Raw genomic sequence first — 27,737 nt, forward strand, 5'->3', positions numbered from 1 at the left:
ATGCAGCACTGACAATGAAAGGGAGGGGGATGAGGGGTTTCTTATAAGGGCAGGCGTCTGTCAATCACACGTATACTTACACCGGATTGGACAGCCGTGTTCAATTCTGTCGACTTTTGAGAGCCCGCCCTTTCTCTCCTTCATTGAGTACAGCTGTCTTCTATCAAGCATCCGATTGGCTGAATAGACTTCACTAGTTTGTGGGCGCGGTTTGAGGATACGTGGTGGGTGGAGCGTTACCCGGAAGTGAGTTTATTTCATTCTCGGAGCCAGCAGGAGCAGGTGAGCGGGGCTGGGGAAGTGTTAAAGAGTTCTATTGTGTCTGTAGAGAACGTTGCAGTAATGATTGTATAAACTCAGACTAGGCTGTGAGTAACTATCACAATACTCCCATATCCTCATCCTTCTCATTTCTCCCTGTGAAGAATGGGTTCCCACATGCAGCCATCCATCTGCCACTGGACAGCGGTCTTTAATGTTCAGTTATTTGAGTTGTAGTCTGGTCTGAGGTGGAGAACCATGGAAGGATTGATTGTGCACAGTGAGGTGGTTTAACTGACTACTCTCTAAAGTGTGACTTGTTGAGAATTCAAATTAAATTCAAAATAAAGTTAATATTTTAGGTCAAAACTGTCGTCCCACAGTTATACCTACAAAACAGCCAAACGAAAAATATATTTGCCGTGGATAATTTGGATAATTTTTCCAATGTGTCCTAAAATTGAAAAGGGTTATGGCAAGCACTATGACCACTTCAGTGATTAAGTAGTCGTGGTAGGAGTCTGCATGTGGAGGGTTTACCCTAGATGGACCCGGCACCCAGACCATTTCATTGAGCTGAAGTAGTCTGGGTGCCTATAGTGGTCCTTTTAAGTGATTTGAAGTAGTTGTGGTGGTAGGAGTCTGCATGTGCAGGGTTTCTGCTTGAAACACTGATCGGATGGGGAAATTTGCACTTGTGTGTTAGAGGCTAGTTACACCCCTGGCACATGTGACTATGGCAGTCCGGAACTTCCTTCTTCCAAATCTCAATTCTGTGCATAAAATATGTCCTTCATACGCAAGCATAGAACATTGGCAACCAATGTATAGGGCTTCTCTCTTGCAGACAGAGCCTGAAAGGGAAAACATGGTTGTACCCATAAGAGTGCACAATCAAATTTGACGACCCTCCCACCTCCCTATCCTTTTTAATTTTCTTTTTGTAATAAAATTTTTTACCCTTCATCCCAAACTCCCTCTCCACATCCCCTCGCCGGCACAGATTGTGCGAGTGCACTCTGACCCGGTGAAACAGTTCATTCACAGACTTCGTCCAACGTTGGATTCCACGGAAGTAAAAATCGAGCATTGTACTTAGAAATAACACCATCCTCTTCAAAAATTGTTGGAATAACTCTTTAATATTTGTAAATTCTTGACAAAATGCACTTTAGTGAATATTGAGTCCTGTTAGTCTGACCACGGATGCATTGACTACACAAGTATCTTGATTGTGCACCCTTATAAAGTGTGTTCAGATCTGCAAACAAATGCAGTGGAAAAGTGTTAAAATGAAGAGTTGTACAACAGCTGGAATGCACGTTTATATAAAATGTGTGATAAATATTGTATTTCTTGCCTTTACTAGCTTATGGGGCTTTATATCTGAAAATAGATTTACATAATAAAAAAAAGAGAGGAATTAAACCATTTTAATTGCATTATCATATGTCACTGTACCAATACAGGTTGAGAAAACCAAAACCAGTGCTATAAATATATGTACTATATTTGTATATACTGTAAAAAAAGACAAGTATAAGCCCATTTTATTAGTGCATTTTTAAATTTTCTATAAAAAGTAAGCATTTATTTATTTTTATTCATATGAGATACAATCATTTTAGTAAATTTTCCAGACCTTTCATTTTTTTTTAATTCTCAGAAAAGTTTACAGATACTATATGCAAATGCAAAAAAATGTGATATCCAGATGTCTATAAAGACGCAGTCGGTTTTTATCTCTTTATCGTTAAACTCCCAGTAAACAATATCACATTGATGCATACATGCAGATAGGGGCTTGAATGACGGTTGGGAGGCCATACCTGCCCTGTATACTTGGGCACACCCTTTGTATATGCTTATAATAATCCTAATTTTGCACTCTGTAATTAAGAGTTGCTTGTTTTCGACCTAAATTTAATTACACAATACAATCCACCTTGTTATGTATCCTATTAGGAAACTTTTTTTTCCCCATAAGGCATTGATCACTGAGAACACAATTGTGCAATTTGCTAGATTGAATATTTACTAATTGAAAAGTGCAAAGTCGATTTAATCTGATTACTCGCTTTCTTCAAAATAGTCCTTTATGTTTAAGGGTTAATTCAAGCACCATGACTACTCTAGTGATTTGAAGTGGTCATGGTGTCTAAAGTCTTCATGTGTAACTTTTCAGTATGAGTTTAACCCCATGTACAGCTGGAGGTGTAACTCCACCTCCGGCAACGTCATTGGTGTGTAATTAGCCGTCTTGGAACAGAATTTGGTGTGGATCGAAGTGAGTTAGTATAGTTTAACATATTATTAAGGGATGCAGACATATGATGTTTTCTGTAGGCAAAGAAAATAGGCTCTATCACTGGAAATGTGAAAGGCACCAGAAATATAAAAAATGTTTTTTGTATTTCCCATGTTTCTTAAAGGGTTACTGCAACAGTTTTTTTCACAGTTCTGCTTTTTAAAGAATAATCCCTTATTGGGCATTATTCTTTAGGTCCTCCTATATAAACATTAAAATAATGTTTAAAGCAAAGCTATATCTCACTTGAAATCCAACGCCAGGCAATGCTTTGGCTTTTTCACTTCCAGTGAAGATGCTGAGAGGTCCAGTCAAAGTCTCCTAATAGAGAAGCCTTTGTTTGGACCTTTTAATTGGTTCAGAACACATGCACACGCTCTTAGCTGGCAAATGGAGGGAGCTTTAAAAAAACCAAAAAAAAAACCTGAAGGTAATGGGGAGAAAGGGAGGGTAGACAAATGGTTCTACTTTAAGGCTCTGCCTGCAAGGTTGAAGCTAATAACATCTATTGCCAGCATGTTGTATTTGCTGAGAGTTGACAGTTGGTAGTCTGGACCAGGGCACAGCACATGCAAATATCTTAGGATGTGCAGCATTTCAAGCAGAAACGCTGTACATACAGACTCCTACCACCATGGCCACTTCTCAAAACAGAAGTATGGTGGGTGGACTAATCCTCTAAACATTAAAACTAGGGATCGACCGATATTGATTTTTTAGAGCCGATACCGATACCGATATTCTGTGAACTTTCAGGCCGATAGCCGATATAATTTGCCGATATTCTGTACATTTACCATTTTGGAAAATTAAAAACTATTTCTAAAGGTAAATGCACAAAATATACATGCCACGTGTAGTGGATGCAGTGTGTTTAGACAGGGGAGCTGTGTATGTGTGTGTAGTGGATGCAGTGTGTGTGTAGTGGATGCAGTGTGTGTGTAGTGGATGCAGTGTGTGTATAGTGGATGCAGTGTGTGTGTAGCGGATGCAGTGTGTGTGTAGCGGATGCAGTGTGTGTTGGTGTAGTGTGAGTGGTGTGGATGCAGTGTGTGTTTGTGTAGTGGATGCAGTGTGTATTTGTCTAGTGTGTATATAATGAAAGCAGCGTGTCTGTGTAGTGTGTGGGTAGTGTGCGTAAAGTGAATGCAGTGTGTGTAAAGTGAATGCTGTATATACTAAATGCAAAGTGTGTGTGTTTGTGTAGTGTGTGCATATATGGAATGCAGAGTGTGTGTATTTGTGTTGTGTGTATAGTGAATGTAGTGTGTTTATATAATGCAGAGTGTGTGTGTTTGTATAGTGTGTGTATATAATGCAGAGTGTGTGTGTAGTGTGCATTATATAAACACACTGCATTATATAAACACACTACACAAACACACTGCATTATATAAATACACTACACAAACACACTGTGTATATAATGCAGTGTGTTTGTGTAATGTTTATATAATGCAGTGTGTTTGTGTAGTGTTTATATAGTGTGTGTGTGTATATAATGCAGTGTGTTTGTATAGTGTGTATATAATGCTGTGTGTGTGTGTATATAATACAGTGTGTTTGTGTAGTGTGCATTATATACACACACTATACAAACACACTGCATTATATATACACACACACTATACAAACACACTGAATTATATACACAGTGTGTTTGTGTAGTGTATGTGTATAATAATAGTGTGTGTGTGAGGGGGCATTTTTTATTAAATATATATATTTAATTATTATTTATTTTTTGTTGTCCCCCCTCCCTGCTTGTTTCCTTGCCAGGGAGGGGGGATATGTTAATCCCTGGTGGTCCAGTGGCATTAGTTTAGGGAGGGGGGGTGGGGTGGGCAGCAAGCGTTTACTCACCTCCCAGCAGCTCCTCCAGCTCCCCAGTGTAAATCTCGCGAGACCCGCGGCCGTCAGAGCTGGCCGCGGGTCTCGCGAGATTTACACTGGGGACCTGGAGGAGTTGCAGGGAGGTGAGTAAATGCTTGCTGCCCGCCCCCCCAGGACCGCCGGGCTTGTAATGAGTCTGGCGGTCCTGGGAGGTATTATCGGCAATATCGGTATCCCTATTGGCCGATACCGATATTGCCGAAAATACCGAATATCGGCCGATTATATCGGTAAAACCGATAATCGGTCGATCCCTAATTAAAACATGTGACTTAAAGGACCACTATAGGCACCCAGACCACTTCAGCTTAATGACGTGGTCTGGGTGCCAGGTCCAGCTAGGGTTAACCCATTTTTTTTATAAACATTGCAGTTTCAGAGAAACTGCTATGTTTATAAATGGGTTAATCCAGCCCTCAAATCCTCTAGTGGCTGTCTCACTGACAGCCGCTAGAGGCGCTTGCGTGATTCTCACTGTGAAAATCACAGTGAGAGCACGCAAGCGTCCATAGAAAAAGAATTGATAATGCCTTCCTATGAGACCGGCTGAATGCGCGCGCAGCTCTTGCCGCGCGTGCGCATTCAGCCGCATGGGAGGAGAGGAGGAGGAGAGCTCCCCGCCCGGCGCTGGAGAAAGGCAAGATTTAACCCCTTTCCTCTCCCCAGATCCGGGCGGGAGGGGGTCCCTGAGGGTGCGGGCACCCTCAGGGCACTATAATGCCAGAAAAACGAGTATGTTTTCCTGGCACTATAGTGGTCCTTTTAAGAAAGAAAAAAAAAAAACACCATTGTCTTAATCTTCTTATCTCCCCCAATAGATTTTCTGGGAGGGAAAAGACTTTGGTTTTTAAATCGATTTACCCAAACTTTTTTTCAAAGTTAAGATGGACGGAATTTCATCAATTTGGTGTTTCAATTCAGATAATCTTTTTAAGTATAAAACGCTGAACATACTTCAATATGTTGTATTGCTGCCAGAGGCAACTCCACCTCCCGCCAGTGTAACTCCAAGTCCTCATTAGACAGCACGGAACTCTCGTTCTTTAGACAGAAGTAAATTCAGTGGTTGAGAGTGCTGTCAACCAATGAATGACCAATAGAATCAGCATCAGGCTTGCGCTGCAGAATCCAGATATGAGTCACATGGCATGACAGGAGGCATGACGCCTATTGGGACTCTGGTAAGAGGCAAAGCATTGCAAGACGGTTTGCCCCAATACTGGGGAACAGCACCAGGCTACACCTAAAAGAGAAGATCTGAGTGACTGACAAGGGCAAATAGTGATGGCTTGACAACTGGATCATAGCATCTCCAATATGGCAAGTCTTGTGGGGTGTTTCTGGTATGCAGTGGTTAGTACCTGCCAAAAGTGGTGCAAGGAAGGATGGCAAACCAGCATCAGTGTCATGGGCGCCCAAGGTTCATTGATGCATGTGGGGAGTGAAGGCTAGCCGGTCCTGTCCAATCAGTGTACTCTACTAGTTATAATACTTGAAGTATCGGTTTAAATAAAAAGTCACCGATTCTACAAAACTTTACTGTGAGTATACAAACAAATAAGTTAATAGTAACAGAAACAAAAAAAAAATGAATAGGGCTTTGCTGACAAGGGCTTAAAATCTAGAGGAAGTTGGAAAAAGGGGAGAGTAGGAAATACCTTATGGGACAGCTCACTGCCTGTAAGTCTGTTATACAGTTTATTATCAAGATGTTTAAACTGCTTAATATAAAGGAGCTCTCCGCTTAATGACATCATATTGACTACATTGGTATGTAGGGATTATGGTACCTATACTGCTCCTTTAAATGCTGCTTCTTTTTGCATAGAGACCAAATGTTACCTAATGTACACAGTAATAATATTGAGACCTTCTTGCTGTCTTATGATTTATCCTGTATAACTTGACTATCAGCTAACCCTATGGTAATTTATATGGTTGGGTAATACAAGCATATTCAGTTCTGTGATTGTACAAATCAGATTCCACAGTTTGACTGTGCTTTTGTTATCCACACACAGCGTGAATGCTAATTTTGAATGATATAAAAGAATGGGTTTGTATTGTATTATAATTGCAATTTATTTTTATTTTCCAGGAATTGCAAATTGAACAGTTGTTCCCCAAAAGGTGCAGCATTCTCTGTGCCCATTTACCAGTAAAAGGGCTGTTGGTCTCAGCAAATTCAGGGAACTGAGATGCTCCAATGGAAGATATGACTATGTGGCAATATTTTAAGTGATTCTTTAACCTATTAAGGACTAGTGATGCAACAGTGTGTCATAGCAAACCAATCTTTAAAGATTCTATATCAAAACGGGATGTACCACTCATTTACAGTGAGGGGAAAAAAGTATTTGATCCCCTGCTGATTTTGAACGTTTGCCCACTGACAAAGAAATTATCAGTCTATAATTTTAATGGTAGGTGTATTTTAACAGTGACAGACATAATAACAAAAAAAAAAAAATCCGGAAAAACGCAGGTCAATAAAGTTGTAAATTGATATCCATGTCAAAAGGTGAAATAAGTATGTGACCCCCTCAACTTAGTACTTGGTGGCAAAACCCTTGTTGGCAATCACAGAGGTCAGACGTTTCCTGTAGTTGGCCACCATGTTTGCACACATCTCAGGAGGGATTTTGTCCAACTCCTCTTTGCAGATCCTCTCCAAGTCATTAAGGTTTCGAGGCTGACGTTTGGCAACTCGAACCTTCAGCTCCCTCCACAGATTTTCTATGGGATTAATATCTGGAGACTGGCTAGGCCACTCCAGGACCTTAACATGCTTCTTCTTGAGCCACTCCTTTGTTGCCTAGGCTGTGTGTTTTGGGTAATTTTTAATGCCCTGGCTGAGGGAAGGAGTTTCTCGCCCTGTCCATCGTTCCTTTGATGTGGTGCAGTTTTCCTGTCCCCTTAGCAGAAAGAAAAAAGTAGACCAAAGCATAATGTTTCCACCTCCATGTTTGACGGTGGGGATGGTGTTCTTGGAGTCATAGGCAGCATTCCTCCTCCTCCAAAAAACGCAAGTTTTACCCAGTTCTCCTCTGAATCATTCAGATGTTCATTGGCAAACTCCAGCCTGTACATATGCTTTCTTGAGCAGGGGGATCTTGCGAGCACTGCAGGATTTCAGTCCTTCACGGCGTAGTGTATTACCAAGATCCTTCCGTGTAGTTCTGGGCTGATCCCTCACCGTTCTCATGATGATTGAAACTCCACGAGGTGAGATCTTGCATGGAGCACCAGACCGAGGGAGACTGACAGTTATTTTGTTTCTTCCATTTGCGCATAATCACACCAGCTGTTGTCACCTTTTCACCAAGCTGCTTGTCGATGGTCTTGTAGCCCATTACAGCCTTGTGTAGGTCTGCAATCTTGTCCATGACATCCTTGGACAGCTCTTTGGTCTTGGCCATGCTGGAGAGTTTGGAATTTGCTTGTGTGGACAGGTGTCTTTTATACAGGTAACGAGCTGAGATTAGGAGCACTCCCTTACCTGTATAAAAGACACCTGGGAGCTAGAAATCTTGCTGATTGATAGGGGATCAAATACTTATTTCCTCATTGAAATCAATTTATAACTTTTTTGACATGCGTTTTTCTGGATTTTTCTTGTTTTGTTATTATGTCTTTCACTGTTAAAATACACCTAACGTTAAAATTATAGGCTGATCATTTCTATGTCAGTGGACAAACGTTCAAAATCAGCAGGGGATCAAATACTTTTTTCCCTCACTGTTAGAAATGCAGGACTATATAGAACAAAAAATAATCAGGACATTCCATTCTTGCACAGGGTCTTTATAGACCAGATTGTGATCCATAAAAAGGTCCTTAAGAGGTTCGAATATCTATATTTTGCCCCATTGCTTATTGATTACTACTCACGTTGATTGATGCAATAGTGATGACAAATCAGGCTATAATCCTAATACTCTAAATGAGGCCTCTTTTCGGCGTCTCATACTAATTTTTGTAAACTGTAATATTGTACAAGTAACGTGCTGACAATAACCTAATATTTTTCAGATTTGCCACGACCCAAACCTAAAATGGCTGCACCCTCACAGTATATCCTCCCTAATGATCTACCTGTTGCACTGCTTGACTGTGAAGAAGCGTTTTCCTTGCTATCAAATGAGGAGAAGCTCTACACGCACTTCCTGTCACGAGCTTCGTTTTATGGGGGTCTGATTGTCCTGTTTCAAACATCCCCTGAGTCTCCAGGAATATATGTCTTGCTAAACCGGCTCTTCAGGGCTCAGGACCCTACTAAACTACGCGAGGTAGCCCTGAAACAGGGGCTCACAGAAGATGAGTTTCAGGTATCATTTACAATGTAAAGGGTGCCCTCTACCCTATTTTATTGTATCACATATCTTTATATAAATGTAATGTTATATATAATGTAAAAAAATATGTGAGCTGGTCAGCCCAACATGAAAAGACCCTTTATTTTTGTTGTTCCTTAAGAGCATCAATACATACTGTGACTTAAATATTAAACATTATTTTCTATGATAAAACCGTAAACCTGATTCTTCATGCCATCTCTGTTTTTATTTATTATCCAAAGTGATCCTTTAATGACATATTAAAAAGCAATACATATATAATTTATCATCGTCATGGGTGCTATTCTAGTCCTCCATACTTTGTTTCCAGCAATGTGGCCACTATCATAGCATCTGGCTTCCACCTCCCGCCCGTCTACTGCACTGTATGTCTACTTGGCAATGCTTTTGCAAGCAGGTTGTACATATCCTATGATGCAAACATGCTGACCTCATTGTTAGCTGTTTAAAAATGCAGTCAAATCTGTTCCACTAGCAAGTGCAAGATGTCCTTAGAGGCTGTGATGGGGATCAGGAGAACCACTTGTAGAAAGTAGTGTTCTTCTATCTCCTGCATTCTATTGCCTCTATAGAGGCCTATAAAGTCAGCATTGGCCTCTATGCCAACAAAGAATGGACAGGTGAGGTAGTGATTTTTATGTAGATTTCTTTAGAAATGTATAAGTTTGTTAGAAATTCTACTATTACTATGTAGAATTTTTTTAATTTTATTTATAATTTATATAAAATGTAACGTGGTGTGTACACAAAGGGTCAGACATGACAATTTGTCACTCCCTGTTAACTGTCTCCACAGTGCATGTTGTATTGACAAAGTGTCATATTCCCTCTCAATTCATAGGCTGTTTTGGTTTACACTGCTGGATTGTTTGCCAATATGGGAAACTACAAGTCATTTGGAGACACTAAGTTTGTCCCCAATATGCCCAAGGTAAGCTATTTACAGGAATGGATGATGAAGAATGCCAATGTGGGTCTAAGAGTAGATGGCTGGTAATTGTGATGTGTGTTGTTTTGTTTTATTTAACCCAGGAAAAGTTAGAAAAGTTATTGCGGTCAAGTGAAGCCTTTGAAAGAGATCGAGAGGGGGTGGAAACATTATGGAAAAGTGTCGGAGAGCGCATGTACTCACTGCAAGCAAAAGAGCGCCACCTGGGACTTGGAGACCATGTGAGTTCTAAAAATTTTAACAGTGAAAATATGATTACCTGAAAAATATACAGGTTTAAAACAAAAGTGTTTTTAGGGATATTGGATCACAATCTTTATTAAATGCAAATGTGTTTTTGTAACAGTAATAGATATGTGGGATATGCAGAGTTGCTGTAGTGCTGATACAATAGCGCTTAGTTCACTGCTAAATCTGGATCAGGGTAATTGTACACCCTCAGGATAGTGAGTATCCCGACATTTTTGCAATGATGTGAGTGTGAGTTTAATGATTGGCTGCAGCTGGTGTAAAGACAAAGATTTGTTGGAAATGCAGGAATTTCAAGTGGCTAATATCTTTTTAAAGGAACACTCCAAGCATCATAACCACTACAGCCCTTTGTAAGTAGTCAAACCCTTTTAGAACATTTTGACTTCTTATTTGGGACCTCCGGTACCATGGCTAGTCTCCACTACAGCCTTCAGAAGTACTCTGTCTGAACTAAGCCTGGCAGTGGAGTACTTGGCTTTTTGATGCTGAAGTGTTCTTTTAGTTCAGTACATTTTTATTAATTTATTTGTATTTTTTTTTGTTTGTTTGTTTTTTACAATAATCATCTGTACTGGAATTTTTTTTAAATGTTTTGATATAAATAACATGCATTAACACACATTACTCAACACTTAATCCAGACTAACATAGACATTTAAAACATTCTTTGTGTTCGCCTAGAGAGAAAAATAGACACTATGTGAATCACACTTATTGCCCGACAAACTGTAACACCAGTGAGGAACATACTACAAGAGGGATTTGAAAATAACAATTACCCCTTTGCTCTTTGCTGTGTAGATATATCAGTGACACCTCTTAGTCTTCATAAAACATAGAACACACTTCAATATCTACAATAAAAAAACACTAAAATAGTGTAATACAGTAAGGTGTCAACTTCAGGATAAAATTATATATTGCACTCACAAACGCTCATTGATAGTAGGCCTTTAAAACTCAAATACAGGACTCTTCTCTCTTCTTTGTTCTCACATCCAAAACATACACATGGGGAGAGAGAGAAGTGGACACACAGAGTAGATCTTCACTGGTTATAAAAGAGAGACTACATTTATTGGTCACACTTACAAGATATAAAAACAGAATAGGCATATCATATACTCCCCTGTCAGTACCATCGTTCTTTTCGGGTCCGGGACCCCTGTTATTCTACTTAGTAAATTAGTTTTAGGTTATTGTTATTTTTGATGAGCAACAATAAATAGCTGTAATCAGCCCTGGGATTCTCTCCTATAGTGTTTGTTTTACCAATCTTTCATCACCCAATATTCTGTCTATTCTGGAAAATTATTTATAAACATTTGATAAATGTATGCAGTCTCTCTTTCTGAGATATGATATACGCGCCATAAATCTACGAGATTGTTTCTTTTCATTAGATTGCATAACCTTATAGACAGGTTTTTAATTTGTTTGTTAACTTTTTGATTACGGTAGTTTAAAACTTTTTATCTAAATCAAGGTCGGCTGTTACAATTCAGATCCCCTGCTATAATCATGGTGACAGTTTTTATATAGTCTAATTCCCCTAAATCGCCACCCCTCTTTTCTTTTTATGGAGTAAAAAGGCATGTCTTATATACTTTGTAGCCCAATTTTTCTTTTTTTATTGTTTCTTTTCCAATGTGTCTCTTAGACAAAGGTTACATCGATGTTTCTCTCTTTTAAGCAGACTATGGAGTGAATTTCTTTTAAATGGGGTATTAAGACCCTTACGTTCATTGAAATAAACTTTAACATCATCTTTTTGTGGTGGAATCTCGGTAAAAATAAATTTAGTAGGCCGAGATTACCACGTGGCATGTGTACGTGCATATGCTGACGTATCGATCAGTTGGTTGCACGAGGCAAGATACGATCAGTAGTGTACGGAGCATGTGCAAGAATACAGGATATAGTATTCCCCTCCTCCATTGTGCTGGACAGGCCATGCGGTCAAACAGGAAGTTAATTCTTATTTGTGTTGATTGGTTAAGAGAATGTGCGGGTGGAGCTTAATATGGGAGGAGTTATGTGCCTATATAAGGAGCCTGCACTATTGTCCGGGGCTCAGAACTTGCTGTATTTTGGTGACGTTAGTCCCTCTGAGTCCCGATCGGTGATCCAATAAAGAATCTCTTCCTTCCTGAAGAAACCTGTGTCCATCTCTCTGTGCTTCGCTTCCGTCAGTTTCTCCTGTATCATTTTCTCTTTAGATTTATTTTTAAAACTCTCAAGGCTAACCACATACTGACACAGAAACTTATGAAATACCAAACATATAAATTCCCTCATAACATATGTGATCCTTCTACCATACATTCTTAAAACACAGGACCTGGAATGAATCCTGATCAAAATTACCATGGTACTAATTAGTAGAGGAAGAGAGCGGAGAAAGAAAAGAAAAAAGTGAAAACCTCTTTAGGCAATTGAATATACGTGGATGTGTGTATATATATATATATATATATATATATATATATATATATATATATATATATATATATATATATATATATATATATATATATATATATATATATATATATATATATATATATATATATATATAATTACTTTACCAAAACTTCAACTCTATTCATCTGCAAAATTGTGCTACATAAAATTATCTACAGTGTATCAAGAGAGCAATTCTAATCATCAAACAATTTGAATATTGAACCACACTCCTTCTTGATCCCTTAAGTCTCCGTTCCCCTTTCATTTTACCATTGTCTTACCCTTTCCCCTTTCTTTCTTTCTTTCCTTTCTCTTTTCTTTTTTTAACAAATGTAGGTGTGTTCCTTGTAATAATTCTCAAGTTTTATTATCAATATAACAAACTGATATCTCTATTAAGCTCTTAACATTTTATTTATATTACCCTTTTAGTGAAAAAGTATTTTTCTTTCTCCTCCCCCCCCAACCTATTCCTTTCTACGGGTTTTGTTGCTCAGCGCAAAACCTCTTGTAGAAATTGTTTCAATTTGTCATATGTGACATTTTCTGGTACATTTTTGTGGCGGATGTTCTTCGTTCTTGATCTGTTTTCCAAATCTTTCATTTTCCATTTTATTTTAGATATCTGTTGTTGTTTTATATTGAAATTCAAGCTCATAGCTCTCCTCAAACGTTTCCATCTTTAGACACAGATCTTCTATTTGTTTTTTGTTTTTTTCAGGAGAGTTGAACTACTTTGAATCTCATTCTTGAAAACTTCAGTTTGTTTTTCTAGACTTGTTTTAATAAATTCTTGTAAATTGCTCAATGAGCTCCTTCTTTTACCTGATATTGACTCCTCCAAGTTTCTATTGAGCATTTGTTCTGTATCTCTTTGCTTGGTTTGGGAGAAAAAAAAGGAGGACACTCCCCTGTCCTGTTTGGGATCTCTTTTCTCTCTCTCTTTTTTTAGATTTTTCACTGCAGCTATGTTGGTACTGTTCACTGAAACACTTGTCATGTTATATTTTTCCATTGTAGAGAGTACGTAGTTTAGTTAATTTGTCTTTATTCCCATTTCTTTCCCCTCTTCCTTTATCATTCCCTTCCTTGCACTCATGAAACCCAAATGAGTGAAGAACAGATATGGCAAAGAATAAAAATGAAAGTAAAAGAAAACAGTCACATTGGAGGCTTTTAACACTTTAGCTTCTTCCACCTGCTCTGCCGACTAAACACCTCCTATAGGATTTGGCACCTTTAGCAATTTTGACTGCTTTGCTAGTTATTTCATGCTTGGAAAGGGGGTACGAGGAATGGTATATTTGCCTTTTAATTTTTCCTTTTTTTCCCGGCTATTAATCTGCTCCCAGAACGCTTACCCTTGTCCTAGTTTCCATTGGCGCTGCTCTGCACTTTTTGTTAAGGGTTACTGCTGCTTTGCTTGCGGCTGGGCTTGTTCCCGGTGAGTATCCTCGAGGACTTTCTTATACACCGCAAACACGTGGCTAAACTCCGCCTGCTACAGAGCGCTTGCCTTCCAGACCCCGCCTCCCGATACGCAAGGACGTCATCACGCTTGTGTGGTTTTATTTGTGTGTTTTCTTTTTTTTTTACATGATCTGTATAGTGTAATAAATAAATCAGTCATGTCCATCCTGGATTTTATTTTTCTTCATCAAAGAAAAAAAGGAAACGGTTATATTTTGTTCCATATTTAATGCATTCCACCTGTAAGCTTACTATATAATTGCAAATAAATAAACAAGTTTCCTGAGCATGTTTTGATCTGTTTCAGAGAATAGGGAATCTAAAATAGGTTCCACACCCTTCTAGCACAAAGTAATTTATCTTGTGCAATCCAAACACCAAGGCATGAAAACATTTACATATTCTGAGGGCAGGACTTGACAAACAAGGAAATCTAGCAACAAAAAATATATTTTTTTTCTTGTCATGTACATTACCGTGTATGATTAGTAACTTTCCACTTCTGGCTAGTCCGTTTTTATTATGACTGGCAAATTTGTTTATTTAGTGCAGTGCTCAAAGTTTCAGGCCCCGAGTCACCTAACCAGGCATAATATGTACTAGCTACCTCAAAACGTATTCATATTCACGGCATGGCGTAACTGTGTTTGTGAATGCAGCGATATACTTGTGGATATATATGTGGAGTGTAAGTATGTTTATTAAATCACTGGTGTATCTAATATATAGTATAGAGTGGGCATAGCACACATTGAACTATGGATGTAGTTGGACATAGTTCAATATGTGCGATCCCCTCTGTGTATTAGATACACCGAGTATTTCATGGCACACTACTCAAAATAGGCAAGTCTGAGGATAGTTTGGGCACACAAGAACAATAGTTTTAAGCTGTCTTTAATAGGGTCTAAATTACAACATTTCAACCCCACTATGGAGTCTTTGTCAATTCAACTTCACGAACTCTCCTTGGAATTGCTTAGAGGTGTATCTAATATCATATGTAGATAATAAAAAGTTATTTTTTTTTCTTTAATTCTTTATTTTGCATTTAATGAAAATGATAACGGTTTTACAGAAGAAGAAAAGAAGGGTTAGTGCAGGGTATTAACCACAGTCGTACGTTTGCTTGTACAATATAGATGTTTCAGGTGACAGACATGCACATTTGTAAGGTTGACATGAGGGCGGTGAGTCCTCTTATAGGGCAGTGGTTTTGGACAAGTGCCGGTTGTGGATACCTGTGCCCTTGAGTCGGGGGCCGTCTCTAGTTCATTGTGGTGTTGTTCTTATGGGTTCATCCGGAGCGTGTGTGGCGCGGATGGGTTTAGAGTCAGTGCGGGAGTGGACCCTGAGTAGTGGGCATGGTATTGTCTCGTGGTCTTCAAGTGGTCGGTTCCCTTTCTCACCTAAGTGTCTCAGTCCCTCCTATGTGGTGTGCTATGCCCGTTGTCCTGGTTTGTGGTCTAGAGTGTTTAAGCGATGGGTAGTCAGTTTAGGTGTATGGTGGTGTGGTCGTGAAGGGGGGAGGGTAGGGGTGGGTCGAATCTTTGAGATTGCCGTCGCACGAGACCCCAGCCATGAGGAGGGAGGGGAGGGGGATTTGCAGTGCGCGGGGGTGGGATTGGGTGCTTTAGTTCTGGCGCCTGTACGTCCATAATTTTTTTGGGGGGTCTGGGTCCTTCGTGTTTTGCTTGAGTGGCGTTAAATCTGTTTGAGGGTTTGTAATTCTCTACGAGGGTAGGGATGTGTCTCCGTCTAGCCAGGGGTCCCAGATTGTATTAAATTGTTTGAGTGTGTCGTGGAGTAGTGAGGTGAGTCTGTCCATGTGTAGGCTATCCTGTATTTTTGTAGCAATAGTTGTTTGTGTGGGGATGTGGATCGTGGACCAGGTTTCTGTGATCGCCCTGAGCGTTGCCAAGGCTATTCGAGCGCCTAGTTTGTTCTCTGCTCTAGTGAGGGTCTCTACGGGTTTAGAGAGTAGGAGGGCCCAGGGGTTCATGGGGAAGGTTTATTCATGGTGATGGTGCGCCATAGAGGCTGAAGTTTGGGGCAGGTCCACCAGCAGTGAAGAAACGTTCCTGTCTTCCCACACAGCTTCCAGCATAGGTTTGAGGGAGATTTGTGTATTATAGCCCGGTGGTGGGGGTGTGAGGTACCAGCGGAACAGCATCTTGTATGCTTGTTCCGTGTGAGTTACGCATATTGAGATAGATGCTGAGGCCTCCCAAATATCTGCCCAGTCGGACGTGTCGTCCGGGGTTCATAGGTCCTTTTCCCAAGCTGCAATATATGGTAGTGTCATCTGGTTGGGGTGGGTTGCTAGGGTCATGTAGAGGTACGAAATTTGTCCCTGTCTAGATGGGTGAGCCACGCAGTCCCGTTCAAATCGGGTGACTGGCGCCGTGCCGGCTTGTTGTATCATTGGGGTTGTTGCGAAGCTGCGAATTTGAATGTATCTAAAGTGGTCGAAGGTTGTCAGGGTGCTAGAGTCGGGGATTTCGGTGTATTTGATCATCGTATTGTTAAGATATAGGTGGCCTTGTCTCGATATGTCTCTTTGTTCAAAGTGGGCGAAATGTGCAGGTGTTGGGGCCGGTGGGAATAGTTTGTTCCGCCATATTGGGAACATGGGGGTCACGAGAGTTCAAATTTGTCCCGCAGTTTGTCCCACAGTCTATGGAGTGCTTTACCGCGTAGGCTGTTGGGACCGGTGTGGTTTGGGTACCCAGATATACCCAAATATTATGTGTTCAAGGTCGACCCATCATTTGGTTTGTGGTGGGGAGTGCCATTGTTGGATTTGGGCTAGTTGTGCTGCTGAATGGTAGTGAGAGAAATTTGGTAGGCCTAGAATTTTTTGGGGACGTAGAGGGTGGTTCTGCGTATGCGAGGCTTTCGGCTGTTCCATATGAAGGTGTCTACGGCTGATTGTAGTGCTTTTAGGTCCGTGCTGTGGAACGGGATAGGGAGGATTTGGAAGAGGTAGAGGAGTCTAGAGAGGAGGCTCATTTTAACTGAGGTTATGTGGCCTAGCCTTGAGATTCCTAGTGTTGCCGATTGGTGTAGGTCATTGTGCGCCTTGTGGAGGAGCGGGGTATAGTTTGTTCTGTAGAGTGTGGTGAGGTCTGCTGGCAATTGGATTCCTAGGTATGTGATGGCCGTAGGGCATATGCGGAATGGGTATTTATGTTTCAGTTGGCCTAGGCTGGAATCGCTTAATTGTATTGGTAGGATTTCCGACTTGGTTAGATTCAGTTTGTAGCCTGCTGCTGTGGCGTATTCCTCAATTAGGGAGAGTAGGGCATCGAATGAGTGATCTGGATTTAAAAAAAAAAAAGGTTTTTAAAGACCGCACTAACCGTATAATAACATTTTAAAACTAAAGCTGGCTGTATTCTATGTATTCAAACTTATTTTTTTCTGTAATTTAAACAGAGAACATGTACACAATATAAAACTTATAAAAACTAGAAAAATAACTCCTAGTTAACATATATAAATTAATGAAACCAAGGATGGCTAGGGCTGCACTCAGGCTGCCTGAACATGCATACATTATAGGGTGCTGCTGGGGTCAATTTATACAACATGCAAAATACACAATCCAGCGCACTCTCTCATCGATTTCAATTCTCACAGAATGTAATCGTTTTATTTAAAAAAAAAAACTCACCTAGGCAAAAAATAATGGGGTTTTAGTTGCAGTATATGATCATACATTGCATAAGCCTACCACAATGTCAATGTATCCCATTCTTGGCAGGTCCTACTTTAGCAGCACAATGCCTGCTCTTAACCCCTTAAGGACACATGACATGTGTGACATGTCATGATTCCCTTTTATTCCAGAAGTTTGGTCCTTAAGGGGTTAAAGAACACTGGGGGGGAGAACAGGGCGGAGGGGGGGAAAGAACACTATGGGACAGGGTAGAGGGAAAGAACACTATGGGACAGTGGGGGGGAGAACAATATGGGACAGGGGAGGGGGGGAGAACAATATGGGACAGGGGAGGGGGGAAAGAACACTATGAGACAGGGGAGGGGGGAAAGAACACTATGGGATAGGGGAGGGGGAAAGAACATTATGGGACAGGGGAGGGGGGAAAGAACACTATGGGACAGGGGAGTGGGGGAGAAGAACAATATGGGACAGGGGAGGGGGGGGAAAGAACACTATGGGACAGGGGAGGGGGGGGAAGAACACTATGGGACAGGGGAGGGGGGGAAGAACACTATGGGACAGGGGAGGGGGGAAGAACACTATGGGACGGGGGGGGGGGGGGAAAGAACACTATGGGACAGGGGAGAGAAGGGAATAACACTATGGGACAGGGGAGGGGAGGAAAGAGCACTATGGGACAGGGGAGGGGAGGAAAGAACACTATGGGACAGGGGAGGGGAGGAAAGAACACTATGGGACAGGGGAGGGGAGGAAAGAACACTATGGGACAGGGGAGGGGAGGAAAGAACACTATGGGACAGGGGAGGGGAGGAAAGAACACTATGGGACAGGGGAGGGAAGGAAAGAACACTATGGGACAGGGGAGGGAAGGAAAGAACACTATGGGACAGGGGAGGGAAGGAAAGAACACTATGGGACAGGGGAGGGAAGGAAAGAACACTATGGGACAGGGGAGGGAAGGAAAGAACACTATGGGACAGGGGAGGGAAGGAAAGAACACTATGGGACAGGGGAGGGAAGGAAAGAACACTATGGGACAGGGGAGGGAAGGAAAGAACACTATGGGACAGGGGAGGGAAGGAAAGAACACTATGGGACAGGGGAGGGAAGGAAAGAACACTATGGGACAGGGGAGGGAAGGAAAGAACACTATGGGACAGGGGAGGGAAGGAAAGAACACTATGGGACAGGGGAGGGAAGGAAAGAACACTATGGGACAGGGGAGGGAAGGAAAGAACACTATGGGACAGGGGAGGGAAGGAAAGAACACTATGGGACAGGGGAGGGAAGGAAAGAACACTATGGGACAGGGGAGGGAAGGAAAGAACACTATGGGACAGGGGAGGGAAGGAAAGAACACTATGGGACAGGGGAGGAAAGAACACTATGGGACAGGGGAGGGAAGGAAAGAACACTACGGGGGAGGGGAGGAAAGAACACTATGGGGGAGGGGAGGGGAGGAAAGAACACTATGGGGGAGGGGAGGGGAGGAAAGAACACTATGGGGGAGGGGAGGGGAGGAAAGAACACTATGGGGGAGGGGAGGGAAGGAAAGAACACTATGGGACAGGGGAGGGAAGGAAAGAACACTATGGGACAGGGGAGGGAAGGAAAGAACACTATGGGACAGGGGAGGGAAGGAAAGAACACTATGGGACAGGGGAGGGAAGGAAAGAACACTATGGGACAGGGGAGGGAAGGAAAGAACACTATGGGACAGGGGAGGGAAGGAAAGAACACTATGGGACAGGGGAGGGAAGGAAAGAACACTATGGGACAGGGGAGGGAAGGAAAGAACACTATGGGACAGGGGAGGGAAGGAAAGAACACTATGGGACAGGGGAGGGAAGGAAAGAACACTATGGGACAGGGGAGGAAAGAACACTATGGGACAGGGGAGGAAAGAACACTATGGGACAGGGGAGGGAAGGAAAGAACACTACGGGGGAGGGGAGGAAAGAACACTATGGGGGAGGGGAGGGGAGGAAAGAACACTATGGGGGAGGGGAGGGGAGGAAAGAACACTATGGGGGAGGGGAGGGGAGGAAAGAACACTATGGGGGAGGGGAGGGGAGGAAAGAACACTATGGGGGAGGGGAGGGGAGGAAAGAACACTATGGGGGAGGGGAGGGGAGGGAAGAACAATATGGGACAGGGGAGGGGAGGGGAGGGAAGAACAATATGGGACGGGGAGGGGGGAAGAACAATATGGGACAGAGGAGGGGGGGGGTGGAAGAACACTATGGGACAGGGGAGGGGGGAAGAACACTATGGGACAAAATGGTATTGATCCTGAAGAAAGTCCTTTAGATGGGACTGAAACGTTGATTGTGTTTTTAAAGATAACTAAATAAAGATTGGACTTTTTAACCCCATGAGTGCTGCTACCTTTTTGGACATTTGGTCTGGTTTACTAGCACCCGGCAAACAAGGGACATTTAAGCGTGAGTGCAAGAGAATTTTTTTCTATATATATATCTATATATAGATATATATAGATATATAGATATAGATAGACTGGAGAGTGTGGGGTGAACAATTCACCCAGACTTACAAGTTCAAATGCAATTCAATGATGCCCGATAGTTTCTTCGGCTGTATGGTACGTCCTTATGGGTAAAGGTGCAAATATAATTGTAAATAAATCCTGTGTCTGTGAATGTAGGGTATCCTTCCAATTCAAGACAGCAGAGCACTGGATATGGTGTTAAATCCGTGCTGGGTATACCCAGTTTTCCTCCTTTGGCGTCTCGCTGGTTTCTCTGTGATACCGAAAGACTGCAGTACGGGTGCTCGTTGATCCAATGTTACACTGGGGGAGGGAGGGGGCGTTTGATCGCTCCTACACGTTTCATGAGCGTGTAGATGTATAGAATATCATGATTGTATTTGTATGGAGTGTCTGTCTGTGAATCCAGGGATATAATCTGTGTGAAGCGTCTGTGAGTGAAGGGGTGTATTTGTGTGGAGGGTGTGAATTGGTATATTTCACCAAGTATCAGTGTTTGTATGTAGGAGTGTATTTGTATAGAGTGGTTGTGTGAATGCAGGATTGTATTTGAGTGGTATATGTGAATGAACACATATATAACAGTCTGCAAAAGCACACAAACACACCAGTCCAAGCAAAAAGAAGCCATGAACAGCAATAATTATCCACAAGACCTGTAAAGAATTTACAGTGGACTACATAATTAGACACATTTTCCATAAACCACTCATACTACCTTACCCAGATGGTGTGCAATGCGACTTTCTTCTCTGTTATGAAATGGAAAGGGATATTATCGGCTCCACAATATAGTTGTGCGTATAGACTCCTCTGGAAGTGGCAGAGGTGTGTGGACAGGAAGTGACATAACACCCCACTGCCCTGACCTGTTTTGTCTGCTAGAGACTTTCTCAAAAAGTGGGTGTAATGGATGTAATAAAGAGGTGAGGGTGGCTGTGTCCTATTTAAAATGCATAAGAAACACCTCAATGTGAAAGGCAATGACAAGGCACAGTAGTTTAATATGTGTAATATATATACTTAACATTCCATTTTCTCTAAGGGGATCACAACTTACTTCTCCTCAAACTGCACTTTGGAAGATGCTGAAATGGCGCAAAGATTTCTGGATTCTAAGGTACCAAAAAATACATTGATCCTTCAACTTCTTTCATATGAATTTATGTCATCAAAACTCTCTGTTATCAGATGGCTGAAGAGCTGTAAAATAATATTTTGCCAAATATAGATAGCAAATTACTTTGGTAACACCTTTATTTTTTTTTCTCCATAGAATATAAGTGCTTACAACACTCGACTATTTAAGACTCAGGATGAAGGAAGCAGGAGTAAATATGAGGTTCGATTGGCTTCTGTCAACAAAGAGGGTAGGAACATAATGAATGATTTTTATGTGAATTATTCTTTCTCACTATATGTTAGCGCGGCTTATACCTCATTAATCAATCATTTATAAACATAAAATAAAAGAACATGTTCAAATATCAAGAAAGGGCACACTCCATTTGTACTTAACTGTTTCTCCTTTGTGTATCCTGTTACTTGTTTACTCCAACCCAGTCTTTTATTTCACTTTACCTTCCTTTGTTTGCCACACTTAGACAAAGCCACAGAATCATCTGATCTTCTTCAGTCTCTGGGACTCTTTGAGTTTGAGGGACATGAGATCCGTGTGACTCGAGGAGATTACTCCCCCTTGCTGCTTAAAGTGCGTGAAAACTTGGAAAAGGCCAAGGTGAGACTCAGACCAACACAGTTCAGTCAAAGATGTTTAGTAATCGGTAGGAAAAAAATATCTGTATTCCACTTCTAAAAGCCCACCAAAGCTGTCCAGCAGGACTTAGAATATTTAGCAGTCCTGTGGTGCTGCACATTGACCATGAAATGCTCACTACCTAGACTGACCTTAGACCATCAGGCATCCTTTGTCAGTATGAGTGTTGATTTATTCAAAGGATTTTTAAATAAAAAACTTTTAAAAACAAACAAACAAACAGAAACCCTGAATTAATAAAGAAAATCAATAGTGAGAACATGCACAAGGACACCTTCAAGCACTATTGCTTCAGATGCTGTTGCAAGCACACTGACATACTCAGACAGATACACTCTTAGAAGAGAATCTGGACAGTGGCAGGGAACATTCCATGTTGATTTTGATGAATTGTGGTTTCCATTATATCCCAGCAGTTCTGAGCTTCAGAGAACCGTCAGGAAGTAGCTTTTAGGGCGGTCTTTGGAAAGGGGGCAGAGTGCCATTAGTGGTAGTCAGTCTGTGACAACAGCTCCTCCTGCAACTCATTCTTCTTTCCATGCAACCTGGCATGGCAGTGTAGCCTCACACTCAGTGATTACTTGCACAGATCACTAAATTCTAAGGCCTCTGCCCACTGCTATGGAAGGATTTTAAAAGACTAGTACTAAATTTACTAGCTCACAAGCCTTGCTGTTTAAATAAGGAGGAATTAAATTTGAAGACCTCTAACAGTGTTGGACTGTTGGGTCAGGTCATGTTTTTGCTTTTATCTTCTGTTATATTTAGAATATTCCCATTTATGTTAAATCATCATGCTCCTTACAATTTTTAGGGGTATATTCTTTAATACTCAACCTAAATCTTATACTTTTACCCGTGAAAATTACCATTGTGCGGTGCATAATGCATTATGTTCCACAACTCACAGGCCTTTGCAGCAAATGATAACCAGCGGAAAATGCTTGAAGAATATGGACGGAGTTTCCAGGAAGGGTCCATCCAAGCTCATAAGGAGGGATCTAAATATTGGGTGCAGGACAAGGGACCAATAGTGGAGAGGTCAGTATGACACAGAAGAAAGCCACAGCAGATAGTTGAATGCATAGCAGAAGGAGTGCAAATGTATACTAAAAAAAAAAAAGTGTTCAGAAATGATCCATCCATGCTCATAAAGAGGGCTTTGTATTGGATGAAAACGTCCAGTAGTGGAGAGGACAGTATGACACTTGCTAATGGAGTCCATAGAAAGTATAGTCTGTTTGTGCATTTTATGTATGTCAAGAAGTATACCTGCTAGTGAATCTTAAACGCAAAATAGGAGGAAGAGTAAGTTCAGCGGGATGCTGAGAAAGACAACAGGAGATAAACTGAGAATGGAGCAATAATATTACATTCTGGAACATATTTTTATAAGTGAATTTCATTTGCAGTTACATTGGATTCATCGAGAGCTACAGAGACCCATTTGGATCCCGTGGAGAATTTGAGGGTGAGAGATACAGATTGGTAGATAATGACTTTTTGGGTCTGAGAGCGATAGATATTGGGAAGGCTGAGAGACAAAAATGTTGGGAGATTTAGGAACAGACTCCAGGTGAGAAATGTAGACTGAGAAGCAAGGAGAGCAAAAGCAGGCTTAGTACCTTGGGAGATGAGAGTCACACATCAAGAAATTATTCAATAAACACCGGATTTTGTGCGAATGGGCAATTCCAACGGGAATGGCATTTCTCATATTTAAAGCTTATTGTGGTTAGAATTCTGCCAACATGACTGAATCTGACTGCACCAATCGGCCAGATGCATTTTTTGTCTGGATTAAATTTAGTGCTTTGCACATCTGCATCTGGGCAAATAGTTAGAATTTTTAAAATGTAGGTGTGGATTTGAAGCATTTTGGCCTAGATTTTAACAATCCTGGTCCAGATTTCAGCCATCCGCAGCATTGTCTAGCTAAAATCTGGGCTATTTTCAGGCTCATTTGGAGCCTTCTCCGCAAAATCCATACATTGTTAAATAGTGTGAACAATATCTATACTATGCATTCCGAATGGACCTCTACAGCATCAGATGATTTTACCCCATTCGATACGGGGCCATTCAGAGTTTAGTGAATTACGCTGTGAGTAAATCAGAAGGTCATGCTGATTAATATATTTAGAGGGTGAGAGACACCAATTAAGTGCTTAGTGAAAGAAAGGCGTACTGAGGAGCTCAGAGGTTGAGAAACACGGACTGAGAGGCTTGGAAGTTGAGACACACAGATGAAGGGTAAGAGACTCAGACAGAGCAGTTTGGAATTTGATAGACACAGAGACTGAGCATCTTGGAGAGTGAGAGTGAGAGACACAGACTAAGCAATATGAATTGTGAAAGACATGTACTGAACTACAGGTAGGGTGAATGATACTGACTGAACAACTAGTAAGTGGCTGGTTGATTAACGCAAGATGAGAAATGCAGTCTGTGTAACATGGGGCTCGGGAGTGAGAGATGCAAACTGAATAACTGAGAGATGCAGTCTAAGAGTACAAAAAATGTAAAGGTGCCACCTGACGCTAGGTGAGTGGCTACAATTAATTCTGAGGATTGGGGATATCTGGAGATATCTGATGTTTAGCGTGTGAAGGGTGAGTGGACCTAGATGGTGTTTTGCATCTTCAGGAAAAGAGTTGTAGATTGGCAGATTCTGAGTTTGATAGACAAAAACCAGGGTAAAATGCTTTTCAGAAGTTAAGAAAATAAACTGAATGCAGTTACTGAGATTTGAAAATTATATCCCCTAATCATTCTTATCTTGAAATTTCTCTATCCCTTCACCAGGTTTTGTAGCTGTAGTTAACAAATCCGTGAGCGCTCGATTTGCTATGCTGGTCTCTATGGCTGAAAGTCTTGTGGCCTCACTCCCGTGGCCACCTGCATTTGAAAAGGATACCTTCCTCCGGCCAGACTTCACCTCTCTCGATGTTGTAACTTTTAGTGGTAGCGGTATTCCTGCTGGCATCAACATACCAAACTGTAAGACTCCAACATAAAGAAATCATGTCTTTGTACGTAGCAGTATCGAAACTACATATATATATATATATATATATATATATATATCTCTATCTGTTAGATTTCCCAATGCACATTCTACGTATGTTTGTCAAAGATAATTGATCTCTAACATATTTGGTTGAGATGAATGTCGCAGTGCATAAAAGATTTGCTATGCATCAGTCTTATGCAGTGATTCTTAACCTTTCTGTTGTGACCAAAAGTTGGATATTCTACTGTGCTCTCACTGGTTAGAACAGTACATACTGTAAATCGTAAACTGTTTTACCTACCCAGTGCAATGTAGACTTTTTAAATGTCTGCTTTACAGAATTTATTTTAGTAGTGTTGGCAGTTTTCTTTCTCTTACACACAGTCAAGGGAAAACACAGGGGTCCATAATACACTGAACAAAATATATATTTGCCCCAATTTTTCTATGTACACAAAAGGTCTATTTCTCTCAAATATTGTTCACAAATCTGTCTAAAGCTGTGTTAGTGAGCACTTCTTCTTTGCCGAGATAATCCATCCACCTCACAGGTGTGGCATATCAAGATGATGATTAGACTGCATGATTATTGCACAGGTGTGCCTTAGACTGGTCACAATAAAAGGCCACTTGTGAACAATACTTGAGAGAAATAGGCCTTTTGTGTACATAGAAAGATTCTCAGATCTTTGAGTTCAGCTCATGAAACATGGGGGCAAAAACAAAAGTGTTGCGTTTATAATTTTGTTCAGTGTAGTTAGTAAAGAAAACCAACTTGCAAGCCAACGCCACAAATTTGCTTTGTATCCTTTTCACCTCTGGCGCCAACCCAAAGTAAGTGGTCAAACCATTTTAGTATGATTCGACAACTTACCTGGGTCCCCCGGGCATCCACTGGTTGACTCTTTATAATATAGCATGGCCTCTGTCGAGGTAACAATATTCTCCTTCAGGAGAAGACTGGACACAAGATGTGGCCGCAAGCACCTAAATGACCCAGGTAAGTTTTACTTACTGTGGGATGGCACCAGGACACTTCTGGTGCTGTAACCAGTACAAATGGTTTAGAGTCTATTTTTAGGAACAATTGGTGTAGAGCCGAATTGGTTATATGATAGAGCTCTATATTTTGTTAAACTACAACTTCCATGATGCTTTGCCAGCCTTTAGAATGACAAAGCTTCATGGAAGTTGCAGTTTTACAACATCTGGGAATCTGCCACTTGCTCACACCTGGTTATAGAGTCCTCTGAAAGGATATGTAGTTGAGTACATATCTAAAACTACCATACAGCATTCTAAAAATACTATCCAGTAGAACAAAACCCAGTGATGTCCAGGTATCATTTAAAATATAGCCATTAAATACGATGAATCTGTAATGATGTTTGCATTAGACACTCAATGTTTTATAACTATCAGTGCTTTTCTTTTTTAGAGAAAACACCATTCTGATAACTTCTGTTTCTAGCACAAAACTGTTCTCATATCCCTGTGAAAGAGTGATGTCTAAAGAACTGCTGACTTCATATGCTTTCATTGTAGAAATAACTACAGTTAACTATTTTCGCTCCACTCGAATGCTTGTCTTTCATAAAAAATGTCCATTTAGATGTGTTGTGTGACAAAACAAAAATGAATGTTTTTATATCATTGATTATGACTTGTAAATTTGTATTACTCCTGTTGTTGCTGCACCTCAAACTTGAGCTGCTCTTGAACTTAACCCTTGCACTGCCTCTTTCTGTCTCCAGATGATGACATCAGACAGACGGTTGGCTTTAAGAATGTCTCATTGGGGAATGTTCTATCGGTTGGAACAGCGACAGAGCGTAGCAAGTTGACATTCCTATGTGAAAATGATAAGGTGCAAAATTTAGCAATATGGTCTTATTCACTATATAGTTGATTGATGTGAAATGGATGCCAGATCTCAAAATTCAGGGTACTGTAGCCAAGCAATGACTATACCTGAATGGGAGCATTTTCCAATTTCGCGCTATTTATGCCTGGATTTTGCAGTGATTTTCCATTCACCACAATTCACCATTTAGTGAATAAATACATGTGTTTGATAGATATGGTGATGTATGATCTGAGTAAATGCACTAGATCAGGGGTTCCCAACCCAGTCCTCAAGTACCACCTACTAGTCCATGATTTAGGGATTATCCTGTTGTGTCTCAAGTGTCTTTTGTTTTGTTTCTAAAAACACGTTAAACACAACTGGGTAATTCCTAAATCCTGGACTATTAGCGGGTACTTGAGGGACCGGGTTGGGAACCGCTGCCCTAGATTAAAAACAAATACAGTAAATGTTTTTACAAAGGTGCCATTACGTGGGTAAACTAGCAACGCCAGAGCGACGTAGACAGATCTATTGCTTCAGATTTTTGGTGTGCTTGTTTTGGCATTCTCAAACTTTTGATATGTAAGGAGCCACAGCCAAAGTAAAGATATTTAGAAGCGGGCAATGGATTCATATATGAAGGAAGTAACTCGACGTTTTTTTTATAATTCTTTATTTTTGCGTGCATGTGAGTTACAGTCGTTTTGTCAATGCCCCAACAGTAGTGACAAACATACGATTATACAAAGCGTAACATTTAGAGGCATTTGATTATATAACACATTTTTAAGTATGATGCAAGTAATTGTCGAGGTTATATTTAGGTTATTCTGGTGACAATACATGTAGTGTAGGCATAGTATACTTGTCAATTGAACAGGCTAGTGTGGTTTGGCTAAGTAGCTATAGTTTCAATAAGGTACACATTCATCTATCTAATACATCCT

General features: G+C 40.9%; 1 protein-coding gene across 2 annotated transcripts in view; it reads left to right on the forward strand.

The window, feature by feature from the left end:
• Positions 1-234: 234 nt before the first annotated feature.
• Positions 235-27,737, forward strand: part of DPP3 (dipeptidyl peptidase 3) — a 43,636-nt gene continuing 16,133 nt past the window's right edge. The window contains exons 1-11 of one of the 2 annotated variants that reach the window (XM_063437551.1): positions 235-282; positions 8,495-8,790; positions 9,662-9,751; positions 9,853-9,990; positions 21,197-21,271; positions 21,428-21,521; positions 21,756-21,889; positions 22,839-22,969; positions 23,341-23,399; positions 24,734-24,928; positions 26,696-26,808. In XM_063437551.1, the coding sequence (XP_063293621.1) occupies positions 8,518-8,790; positions 9,662-9,751; positions 9,853-9,990; positions 21,197-21,271; positions 21,428-21,521; positions 21,756-21,889; positions 22,839-22,969; positions 23,341-23,399; positions 24,734-24,928; positions 26,696-26,808 (1,302 nt within the window). In that variant the 5' untranslated portion in view covers positions 235-282; positions 8,495-8,517. Of the gene's footprint in view, positions 283-6,548; positions 6,593-8,494; positions 8,791-9,661; positions 9,752-9,852; positions 9,991-21,196; positions 21,272-21,427; positions 21,522-21,755; positions 21,890-22,838; positions 22,970-23,340; positions 23,400-24,733; positions 24,929-26,695; positions 26,809-27,737 lie in introns of those variants that run through there. The other variant, XM_063437552.1, reaches the window with a different exon arrangement.

This window comes from Pelobates fuscus, chromosome 12, assembly GCF_036172605.1.
Source record: "Pelobates fuscus isolate aPelFus1 chromosome 12, aPelFus1.pri, whole genome shotgun sequence".
In the NCBI taxonomy this organism is placed as follows: domain Eukaryota; kingdom Metazoa; phylum Chordata; class Amphibia; order Anura; family Pelobatidae; genus Pelobates; species Pelobates fuscus.